This window comes from Misgurnus anguillicaudatus, chromosome 21 (assembly GCF_027580225.2).
Source record: "Misgurnus anguillicaudatus chromosome 21, ASM2758022v2, whole genome shotgun sequence".
Classification (NCBI taxonomy): domain Eukaryota; kingdom Metazoa; phylum Chordata; class Actinopteri; order Cypriniformes; family Cobitidae; genus Misgurnus; species Misgurnus anguillicaudatus.
Window position 1 is genome coordinate 61,759,472 of NC_073357.2, and position 12,617 is coordinate 61,772,088.

Genomic DNA, 12,617 nt, shown 5'->3' on the forward strand with positions numbered 1-12,617 from the left:
GTATGCATGACAGTAAATAACCACGAATGTCATGAATGTGAATGTGTTTGGTTTGTTTAAAGCCTTGAGTAGATACTGTAGTGTTGTTATTGTTTCTCCTCCAAAGGGCTTTAAGGTATTTCTGCATTATCTGAATAATAATGTGAATTAAAAATATTATAATGTTACACTAATCATGAGAATCTGTGTTAAAAGTGTTTACATATTAATATTATTGGGTTATAATTAGGGATGCACTGATACAAAATTTCTGTGCCGATACCAATATTCAATTAGGGGAGAGCAGGAGCGAAAGCACCATTTTAAGAAAAAACGCCATTTTAAAAGCTAATGTTTTAGAAAGATATAGGCTATGTTAGCTGTGATCAATTACTCATAGGTGTGGTCTAGGTTGAAATTTGAACAACTTAAGTAAATTTATACTGTAAGTAATGCATTGTTACTTTTGGGATGAAAGTAACACAACTGAACAAGATAGATTTTTGTGTTACACTTGTTTTTAGTAAATATACATGACTATGACCTTGTTAATATGGAACTGCAAAACCAAAACATATTTTGTTGTTTATCTTTGCAAAAAATAATTAAATGACAATATCCTGACAGTACAAATTTGAATTATTGATAAAAAAAATTAACAGTATGAACACTATGAAACTTAAATTAAATTAGAATAATATAAATATTTAACATAATGCAACAGTTTTAGCAGCGGGACAAAAGTAACAAGTGCTACTTTCGTCTTGACAGGAACTCCTGATATTTAAACTTGATTTACTTTTATTTTGGAAAAACTCTGAGAAGGCAAACTTCAGAATGTGTTAGGGGTGTGCACTAGAGGTCTTCACGGGTCCACTTAGATCCGAAAACCCGAGGTCCGACCCAAGACCCGATCGGAGTCAGGTCTAAAAGTTTCACGTGTGCCTCGGACACGGGTCGGGAATAATAATAGCGGCATCGGACCTCGGGGATAATTTTAAATGAATGTGTTTTTGCCGAACAAACCCGAACTCTCTCGCGTGTGTGCGCCAATGTCCTTTTTAAACCTCTCATCTGTTTGCCAAGAGCGCTTGCGACATTGTGTGGCTGGCGGTAGGTTAATTTTTGTTGAGACAGACCTGTCAATGAATTTTAAATGTACATTTTAGCGGTAACCTTGGTGTCGTCGTCAGATAACAAAGTAAAACAAATGGAGCAGCTCACCAAATTGGTTGTGAGGCCACCAGAGTTTTGTTCTGTCTGCAGAATGCACACACTTCGCGTTAAAAAAGTCACTAGTTCAGGTCGGGTCTAATTTTCTCGGATTTGTCTCGTGTTGGGTCTTTCTTTTTAAAAAAATTATTCATGCACGTCGGGTTGGGTATTACTATAAAGTGATTCGGGTTATTTCGGGTTGGGTCCATTTCTTTGGACCTGAGAAGACCTCTAGTGTGCACACCAAAGCTTTTACCCGCCGCTGAAACGCCAGGCGGACGCCAACTGCCAGCTTTTTTCAGCTGAGCGCTTTGATTGCTAAGATACTTCTGCTTTGTTTATCAGTCGTTGAACGATGCGCCGGTTGGTTGTTGTGATATTTGTCCCGCCCCTCCTTCACTGTGACTGGACGGCCGAGTGAGTGACATTGACGAGCTGAGCTTTTCACTCAAAGTTTAATATTTTTTAAGTCTCAACGCTCAGCGCTGTAAGTACCGTAACACATGAAATGCATTATAAGAAAACAATGACCAGATTAGAAAATTTACTGAAATCATGTTTGAAAACCACTTTCTGGACCTACACGCGCAAAACAATGACGAAATAACGCAATATTTGTCAGCTCTGTCAAGGGTTGCGTGCTAAAGATGCTTTCATAGTTTGGAATGCAAATGTAGTCAGGGCTCTTTGTTACTTTTGCCCCGGTTCTCCCCTATGGCGTCTTCCGATAGTTTTGCTTTTACTCCTTATTTCAAATTATGATATCGTGAAATCCCAAAAGTGCTGTAAAGGGGGCGTAATAGAGGGTATGCAATTGACATCACTATCGGAGAAAGGGACTGCGGTTACGCCCACTGAGTGGCAAAAGACAGAGCGGCAGCATTTGAGTACAGCGTGATATCGACGAAAACACGGTGAAAACGGTTCGAAATGGGAAAAAGCTGTTGTGTGATAGACTGTACTAACAGATTAACAAAATTTCGGACCTATCGTTTTACAGACTGACAAAAAACACCGAAAGGAGAAATAAATTGATCGTGCATGCCAACGTCCACAGACCACAGGTGGGTTGATAAGTTGCTAGGGTCACTATCAAGCAGAGGTTTTACTTTCTACTTAAAAGGTTTTTTCAAGTATTTGTATTTTATCTGTGTTTTTCTTTGGAAAACATACATTCCAAACCATATTATCATAATTTTTATTCTATTACATTTCATAAATACACGTGTTTGTTTTACATTTAATATTGAAGTACATTAACAATTTTAATGTAATTAGGTATTAAATAAATTTTAATATGCAATATTAAAGAATACACAGTATGATTATATGCTTTGGAATGTAGTGAAATAACATTTTTCCCCAATACAAATATCCTAATAAAGCACAGATGCTTGGAAAATGTAACTAATGTAACTAATAATGTAACTAAGTATTGTCCACCTCTTCTATCAAGTCCAACTAAATTTAATTTAAGCTGATAATAGTCAGTTTTACTGGCATTTTCGCAGCAGCCCCTATGAAAACCAGCCATTTTTTTGAACGTTTGCCACTCAACAAGGCAAGCTCTCGTGTGGTCACGTGGAAAAGTGACGTCAATGCATACCCTCTATAAGCATCCACACTTCCATACGATAACAATAACTTTGTATTAATTCACTTAATTTGCAGTACTCGTGCAAATAATTTACCTTTAATGGTATTAAGGAATATTATAGATATCCTTTGATTAAAAACTATGCAATTGTTTAAATGTCATTGACCGTTTAAGTACGCAGTTCATGTTGAATTACACAAGTGATGAAGAACAAACTGAGTCCCAGACTCAACAATAGATGCTCTTGCATAATGAGTTTTGTTTCCATGATTGTGTGTTGTTGTGTCTTTAGAGTCTAACAGAAGTGAATTGACAGGGCTTAGATCAATACATACATCATACACAGCTGAATGAACAAAACTCGAATGTCAGTACAATATTGAATGATGACAACTCTTTTAAACAGACATCAGGACAACAAATGTTACAATCGGTGTAACATCACAATTTTATGTAAATACAAAGAAATATTTCTGACTGTGCCGGTACCAGGAAGGAAGTGTGTGTGTTACAGATGTGTTTGTGTGGATGTCTGTTGATGGTATGGCCTGAAGGGGAAAGGTTTTTTCTCCAAGCGTGGGAAAGACAGAGAGAATTGTGGGTAAAGAGGAGTGACTTGCATTAGGAAGAGAGGGAATGCAAAATGTCATCAAGCCGTTGACTTTAAAGTTTGAGCCCCTGAGTACAGGAAACACCCCATCACAGAGAGAGTGTGTGTTTATAGAGTAACTGGGTGGAGTGACGCTCGCTCGGTCTCTCTCTCTCTCTCTCTCTCTCACACACACACACACACACACACATGTTTATAGACATGTACCTCTCAACCAGCGAGGAATCTGATGTGGTAAGTTCTGCATATATTTATATCACTTTTAGCTGCGTGTCCAGACTTCCTTTCTACTCTTTTGAAATGACGAAGAAAAGGTTTAGGAAAAAAAGTTATGGCTGCTTTCTGGAATTTTTCTGAGTGGAAAAACGTTTCCTGAAGTTTCCAGACCTTCTCAGAGAATCTAGCGTACTGTAAGTGATCTGAACTAATGTAACATCTGTGTTAACATCTGGAAAAGACTGGATAGTGAATACTTACTTTCTCAGTACACAGATATGATGAAGAGTGAATGTTGAGCGTTTGAATCCGAGCACATACTTTACTAACAGTACGTCACGTAGATTTCATAAAAAGTGTGTTTTTCTAAAGCACTTCTTTGTTATAGAAAGAGTTCAACCAGAAATGAACACAGTGTCATGATTTGGTCAGACATGTTCACACAAAGAAAAATCATTTAATGTATTTGGGTAAATTAATCCTGACATGAAAACAAAGTGATCAGAATAACTCAAATAGTTCTAGATATACAAGAAAGATGTACGTTCAATTCAAATGATTTTATAAAAAGTGTGCAGTATATTTTGTGATCTATCATGTGGAAAGGCATGTCAGAAGTCATTTTTTTTAGTTTTATGTGTATTTTTAAAGACTTTAGGTTTACAGTTTGTGCAAAGTTGTTCTGTGAGTGTTTTAATTAAATGTGCTGAAGAGAATGTGAGGATGTCCTTACTGTTACCAGACAGATAACATGATGATAGATATATAGATCAATCTTAAAGCATCGACCCTGCAGCTTTGTGTTGTGTTTACTGTGTTGTGTATCACAGACAGATTCTGTATTTGTACTTTATGTAAGAGGATTGCTGGTAAACACTTTTAACAGTGAATATACTGTAGATACTGAGTCACATCTCTGCAGAAAAATAAAACAGTTTCATACATGAAGTGAGTCAGAGGAAAAACAGAAACACGTATGAATCACTTATATAAACCTGGCTGGGACATTTGTGATGTATTCATTGATGTCTGTCGTTTTCATCCAAACCACAAAATCACTATGTGTGTGCGTGTGTGTGTGTGTGTGTGTGTGTGTGTGTGTGTGTGTGTGTGTGTGTGTGTGTGTGTGTGTGTGTGTGTGGTCCACCAGTTCTCTGTGATCTGTCAGATAATTGTGTTGCCTATGGGCACTGTTGTTCAGTATGTGTGTTTTATAATCATTACATGTTGTCAAATTGAAATCCTGTGATTCTGTCTTTGAAATCCTCTTTCACAATGTTCACAAAATGTTCTGGTGTCATCAAGAACATCAGGGCACATTGAGATCTCAGCTGTCACTATAACACAACAAACCTCATTTAGAGAAACCAGTGAGTGACATTTGATGATAACCAATCACAGTCAAGATATAAAGGTCACATTTTTCTTGTGTTTATAAGCTTTGACTGTTTTTACGGTGCGCAATATAACGTGTTCAATTTATTTGTCTGTATAGGGCTGTTTTTACTGTCCTAAAAACGGTCTGATGTCTTCCTTGTGCCTCCTTCAGAAATACGTAATGAGTTCTGATTGTGTAGTTTGTTTAGTGTGTTGTGAAGCAGCTTAGCAGAGCCGTTTGAGCTAGCTGGTGACTGATGTATTCCTGTGGGCGGAGTTAGGGCTGTATTCCATACCGGCTGTTCACTGTAGGCTTTGAAAAGTGATGTTGAAGAAAATATATTGCTTTATCATTTTGCAATTACTTGCTCTAACAGCAACATTACACTAGCCTGGGTTTCCCCATGCTGTCTTGCACGCAAATTTATTCATGCTAGAAGTCTAGCATGAAAACTGGACCTTTTTTGCCCCTGAAATAAGGAACCAATCACAGAACGGGGAGGGCAGCAAAACAATGACGACGTCTATGCGACACACCAATTGGCTATGAGCTACATAAAGACGCATTTGATAGACATTCGTAGCACCCAATAAACGCCATAGGAAACCAATCACAGAATGGGGAGGGGGCAGCAAGAGGATGGCGACGTCAATGCGACGTACCGAAGCAGTTTTGTTTATCCATCACGGCAGCAGACGCAAAGTTACTTTTCCATGCAGCCTTAGATAGTGTTCTAAGTAGTTTTGAATGCAAGTTTATTTAAAAAAAGAGCAACTTTTGCTTTTAAACAATTTCATAGCCAAGAAGGATGTTTGGATATGGCAAGACATGATAGCCACGGAATTTTATAGGACCAACATGCTAGACATCGTCGTCGACGAAGTACAATTAAGTTATAAATGGTAAGTGGTATTTATTAATATCATATTGTCATTATGCCTGTACTGTGGTTGCCACAGTTCCACTAAAATGTGTTGCTACCGGTTTAGTTGTATAGCTTTCCGCTGTGTGCACACGTACCTATAAAAGTTGTTTATGTTTGAATTCATGTCGCTTTAAATACGTCATCTGGTATAATTGAAACGATTGGCTATGAGCTACGTACAGATGCATTTGATAGACATTCGTAGCGCCCAATAAACAGCTCTGGGCATTCGTAAACCACGCCTCAAATACGAGAAAATGAGCATATGGTTCCCAGACCACGTCTCATTCGTCTGGTGTTAGCCATGCTAACGTTACACACTAACTAAAGTCTGAAAAATGCGATTAAAAAAACGTGACCTTTAATATTTTCGAATAATCTTTTAGTGTAGAATCTGATTTGTCCCTTAAAAAAGTTCTTGAATGAACATTAAAGTGCACTTATTTCATTTGAGGTTTATTCAAGGTTATTTTGTGTATTTGGTATAATTCAATGTGTTTGCGTGGTTTATGGTTCAAAAAACACTAAACACATTATTTACTGTACATTTTTGTAGCTCCAGATATCCCTGTTTTTCTCAAACGCTTTACGAGTTCACCTCACTGACAATAAAGTGGGACTGCTGATATGCGTGTTTGGCGTGCTGTCCCGGGGCGAGGGTTCCGAGCTCGGGAAATACTCCCCAAAGTTCCGAACGTTCGTCCCTTCACCGGGGAAGAAGCGGCCTGCGGCGTGCCCTGACCCGGGTTATCCCCGGTGCTGAGCTGAATGTACGTAGTGAGGCGAATGGGGTGGAGGTTGGTTTGCGATAATTCTGGAGAATGAGGGTAAAGAGTCTTGATTATTTATAGAGCTGGTGCTGAGTTGTTATGTTAATTAGTGATCGAGAGCCAGCCGTGTTTATTGACTGATCGGCTCCACACAAACCTTGTTTATTAAACATCATTTTAATTTTGTACAAAACTCTTTGGCTGCGTCCGAAACCGCATACTGTATAGTATGTACTGAATGAGATGAAGTACCTATTTACTTACCATTAAAACAGTAGGTACTGTATAGTATGAATCCTGGTAGTATGAATGAGATTCTGACATAGTACATCCGCCATGTTGCTACATCACGTGACATATGTCGACATCACATCATGTCATTCCAGCGCGAATTCAGCCTACGCGTCGTCTTCTTCGTTGGATAACTCCTCTCCCGGGGCATCATGGGATAGTGAAATATCCATCGTATGCACACTGCAAAATCTAACCGGAAGTAGTACGTCATCCGGGTACTATGTATTCGGACATACTACTTGCCTCGCCTACTGCTTTTCGCGTACTATATAGTATGGAAGTAGGCGGTTTCGGACGCAGCAATTGATCCGGAAATGTGATGCTCCTTACCATGTTTGAAAGATTCGCTTACAGTGCAATGCTAACAGGAGTTCATTTACAGGCTGTGAGTCTGGGGGAGGAATTATGATAATGTTTGTCTTGTCTACATCACCAATCCCAGGAAGTAAACTGTTGCCTACAATCTGTGTGTTTGTTGTAGTCCAAGAAAAGAGATTCATGTTGGAGACGATAACTCGTGTCATTGTTTACTTTGGGGTTTGTACCTTTTGTACTCTTAGTCTGTCTGTCTGTGTATGTGTCTGTCTGTCTGTGTGTATGTGTTTCTATCTGTCTGTCCATTTATCTTATGATTTATGATTTTTTGTGACAGTGTCTGTGAGTCAGATTGTGTCCAATATCCTTTAGTTTTTTTCTGTGTTTCTTTATTGTGAGTGATGGATGGCTGTAGAGTAGAGTATTGCTGTTTATCCACTGCAGTGTCTGTGTATTTGTGTGTGTTTGAATGTAAGAAAGTCTTTAGAGCAGTGTTTGGCAAAAGACGGCCCATTGGCCACTAGTGGTCCACCAGCAATAATATCTGGCCTGCGCCCGCAGACAGATTATTTTTATAGCGGTTGGTTCTGAAATAAATCTGTCATGACAACAACAATTTACTCACAAATGTTTCTCGCGGTAGGGGAAAGCGGAGCACAACTTAACGCTTTTTGGTTTTGGCTCAATCATTCAAAAAATATTTGAGTTTGATTAATTATATTGTTACACAAGCAACACACACATCTTCTACAAATGAAAATTTGAAGTTTGTTTCTAGTACTTACCATTCTTTTACACCAAATGTGACAGAAGTGCAAACGTTATAACTTACCCCATAAGTGGGGTTAATTGTAATAGGCAGGTGGTTAGTTGTAACACTTGATAAAAATTAAGTTTGCAGGCAAATATTTCCATACTATTTTGTCTATATACTTGAAGTGGATATTGTTTATATATCTGTCTATAATATATACAGTCTTGTTCAAAATAATAGCAGTACAATGTGACTAACCAGAATAATCAAGGTTTGTAGTATATTTTTTATTGCTACGTGGCAAACAAGTTACCAGTAGGTTCAGTAGATTCTCAGAAAACAAATGCGACCCAGCATTCATGATATGCACGCTCTTAAGGCTGTGCAATTGGGCAATTAGTTGAATTAGTTGAAAGGGGTGTGTTCAAAAAAACAGCAGTGTGGCATTCAATCACTGAGGTCATCAATTTTGTGAAGAAACAGGTGTGAATCAGGTGGCCCCTATTTAAGGATGAAGCCAACACTTGTTGAACATGCATTTGAAAGCTGAGGAAAATGGGTCGTTCAAGACATTGTTCAGGAGAACAGCGTACTTTGATTAAAAAGTTGATTGGAGAGGGGAAAACCTATAAAGAGGTACAAAAAATTATAGGCTGTTCAGCTAAAATGATCTCCAATGCCTTAAAATGGAGAGCAAAACCAGAGAGACGTGGAAGAAAACGGAAGACAACCATCAAAATGGATAGAAGAATAACCAGAATGGCAAAGGCTCAGCCAATGATCACCTCCAGGATGATGAAAGACAGTCTGGAGTTACCTGTAAGTACTGTGACAGTTAGAAGACGTCTGTGTGAAGCTAATCTATTTTTAAGAATCCCCCGCAAAGTCCCTCTGTTAAAAAAAAGGGATGTGCAGAAGAGGTTACAATTTGCCCCAAAGAACACATCAACTGGCCTAAAGAGAAATGGAGGAACATTTTGTGGACTGATGAGAGTAAAATTGTTATTTTTGGGTCCAAGGGCCACAGGCAGTTTGTGAGACGACCCCCAAACTCTGAATTCAAGCCACAGTACACAGTGAAGACAGTGAAGCATGGAGGTGCAAGCATCATGATATGGGCATGTTTCTCCTACTATGGTGTTGGGCCTATTTATCGCATACCAGAGATCATGGATCAGTTTGCATATGTTAAAATACTTGAAGAGGTCATGTTGCCCTATGCTGAAGAGGACATGCCCTTGAAATGGTTGTTTCAACAAGACCCAAAACACACTAGTAAACGGGCAAAGTCTTGGTTCCAAATCAACAAAATTAATGTTATGGAGTGGCCAGTCAAAGGTAGACACTGCTATTTTTTTTAACACACCCCTTTCAACTAATTGCCCAATTGCACAGCCTTAAGAGCGTGCATATCATGAATGCTGGGTCGCATTTGTTTTCTGAGAATCTACTGAACCTACTGGTAACTTGTTTGCCACGTAGCAATAAAAAATATACTAAAAACCTTGATTATTCTGGTTAGTCACATTGTACTGCTATTATTTTGAACAATACTGTACATTCACCCAGCCCTTTTCTAACAATAGTTCAATTATAAATGGATAAATTTGTGAGAAAAAGCAGCACAATTATGACAAAACATTTTAATATGTGACCCAGTCTGTAATAATCATATTACAGTTTCAAAAATCAAATTCTGAGATAATGAGCACCAAAGTCTGATTTTAGCCATTCATTTCATTATGATTTCAATCTTTGATGTGACCTTATTCAATCAATATTAAAGATATGAACAAAAATAAATTTGACACATGATTTTTGATAAGACAGGCACATTTTTTTTTTGGCAGCCAGCAATCATTTGTGTGTACAAGAATTGCGCTACATTAGCGTTACACAGCAGCGTTACAATTAACCCCGCTGGGTCAAAATATATTTAAGCCCACCAAAAAAGTTGCTAAGAGCTGCAGACATATTTCAAAATGATGCTATGTTTTAGTCAACAAGACACATAATATGACACACCACTGGATTTGGTATCTTAAGGCCCGGGTATACTTTTTTTCCGCGTTCGCGTCCGGCTCGCGCGCGCACGCGTCCGCGCAGCTTTCCGAGTATAGTCCCCGCGGCTACACGCGGATGGCCGCGTTCGACACTATTCGCAATACAAATGATTTCTTATTCAAATTATTAGTCTAACAGGCTGTCAGGGCAGCACTGATTTGGAGACATTTACAGTACATTAAAACATTAAGATAGGTGAAGAAAAGTAACTGATCCAACATTGCAAACACAGTTTAGAACAAACAACAAGATAACAAAGAACAGGAATCAAACAAACATGCTCCACAGCTTTCTGTTCTTAAAAGAAGTAAAAGTTAAAGAAGAAAAACGATAGTGTGTGTGCAAATGCTGTCTATTTCCTTTGTATAATTGTTTATAGTGGAGTGTCCTGTCTAAATATTTTGACGCGCATGCGCTGTCGTACGCGGACTGTACGCGCACTGTCCGCGCGGTCTCAAATTTTGGGCTGCACCCGGACGGTCCGCGCGGCCGGCCGCGGACCCTCCTGATGACGAAAATGACGTCATGCGGACGGCGCGCATACGCGGACGTCCCTAGTATACTTTCGGCTTTACACACCCAACTTAGAAACCGAAAAAAAAACATATGATGAAAAATGTACTTACATGCCACCAAAACACTCTTTCATCAATAATTCTATGGAAAAACATTATACATTTACAATAATTTGCGGGAGATCATCTTTTTGCAGTGTGTAAAAAAAGGAAAAACAAAACGTTCAACCTTGTGCAACAATGTAAACAGTCTGTGTTACAACTACCCCCGTGTTTTTGCCCCGCGCAGCGCCACGTAAAAGTTGAGCACACCTAATAACTTTGTTCTTAGTGATATTGCTTTCTAGATTAAAGTGCAATAACCCTGTTGCAGTAATGTTTAATTGAGCACTATTCATTTGTAAAGTTCTGAATAGGTTTGTTTGAGATGCACCTCGCCTAAAATTTAGATGAGAGCAGGCAGCTGCAGTGAGGGTGAGGGTGAGGGTGAGGGGGGAGTGAAAGAACTTTTACGTCGGACACTTCACCAATCCGGCAGTCCAGTCGACCACAAACGTCAGCAGAGACAGAGATTGCATTTGCGTATTTTATCGTGAATGAAACAGATGCAACTGAAATGCCAATAAATGCATTTACATGAAGATGTTTATGAGGAGAATCATCAAAGGTGAACTGTTCATTACTGGAAAAGGTTAATTAGTAAATGTTGGGATGTATAAATCTAAGTCTACAGTGGTAATTCATACAACTTTCATACAAACTTTCTGTTTTGTGCAATATAAACAGCCTACAGCACCAATAAAAAGATAAGGAATTTATTCAAATATAAATAACGTCATTTAAAAATAAGGGAAATTCCCCGAGCCAACCTCCCTTGACTATGTTGTGGCCCGCCATGTAGTGGCGACATTTTTGGCCCGATGCCAAACTTACTTGCTGACCCGCTTTAGAGCTAGAAGACTAAGGCCCAATTTATACTTCTGTGCTGAGTGTATGGCATAGCCAATGCAAAGACTTATACCCTACGTCATAGCCTGACCTGCACCTTTCTCCCGTCAGAAAATCAGCAATATAGATCTGCTATTTGATACTGTAGGTTACACCAGTTACATGCCTGTCGATCTTGCCAACTAGCGGTCTACATCCAAACAGAAGTATAAATAAAAAGGTGATTCGTAGAAGGAATGTTGTACGTCCGCCACAGAAGTATAAATGGAAAAGTGATGCTTAGAGGTAATAGCGTAGGCCTGACAAAAAAGTATAAATCAGGCTAAAGTCACATTCAGCTGTATTAACAGATAAGTTCTTAGAGTCTGACTGAAGAACATCAGCTGATGGATTATAATGTGACTCAAAATATTGCTGCTGTCAGCACTTCACTATTACAAATCCTGCAGAGTGTCTGTCACAGCAACATTACCTGTGTGTGCCCATGTGCGTGTCCGTGTGTGTGTGTGCGTGCCCATGTGTGCCTTTGTGCATGCATGTATGTATGTTTGTGTGCATGTGTGTGTGCATGCGTGTGTGTGTGTGTGTGTGTGTGTGTGTGTGTGTGTGTGTGTGTGTGTGTGTGTGCGTGTGCGTGTGTGTTTGTGTGCATGCGTGTGTGTTTGTGTGCATACATGCATTTATGTGTGCGTGCGGGCCCATGTATGCCCGTGTGGATGCATGTATGTGTGCATGCATGCGTGGGTGTTTGTGTGTCTGTGTGTGTGTCTGTGTGTGTTTTTGTGCATACGTGCATGCATGCGTGTGTGTTTGTGTGCATGCGTGTGTTTGTGTGCATGCATGCATGTATGTGTGCGTGTGTGTCCGCATGTGTGTGTGTGTGTGTGTGTGTGTGTGTGTGTGCATGCATGCCCATGTGTGCATGCATGTATGTGTGCGTGTGTGTATGTGTGTGTGTGTGTGTGTGTGTGTTCAGCTCATTGTAGAATTAAGTATTTCTTGGCAAATTCACAAATCGTAACAAACCAAAAGACGGT

General features: G+C 39.3%; 1 protein-coding gene across 3 annotated transcripts in view; it reads left to right on the forward strand.

Annotated features, from left to right (window-relative positions):
- The window catches only part of cacnb2a (calcium channel, voltage-dependent, beta 2a), a 58,570-nt gene that overhangs the window by 13,847 nt on the left and 32,106 nt on the right, over window positions 1-12,617 (forward strand). The window contains exon 1 of one of the 3 annotated variants that reach the window (XM_055217715.2): window positions 3,490-3,635. The exons of the other annotated variants lie outside the window; for them this stretch is intronic. Within the exon in view, the coding sequence (XP_055073690.2) occupies window positions 3,591-3,635 (45 nt within the window). The 5' untranslated portion in view covers window positions 3,490-3,590. Of the gene's footprint in view, window positions 1-3,489; window positions 3,636-12,617 lie in introns of those variants that run through there. 3 annotated transcript variants of the gene reach the window in all.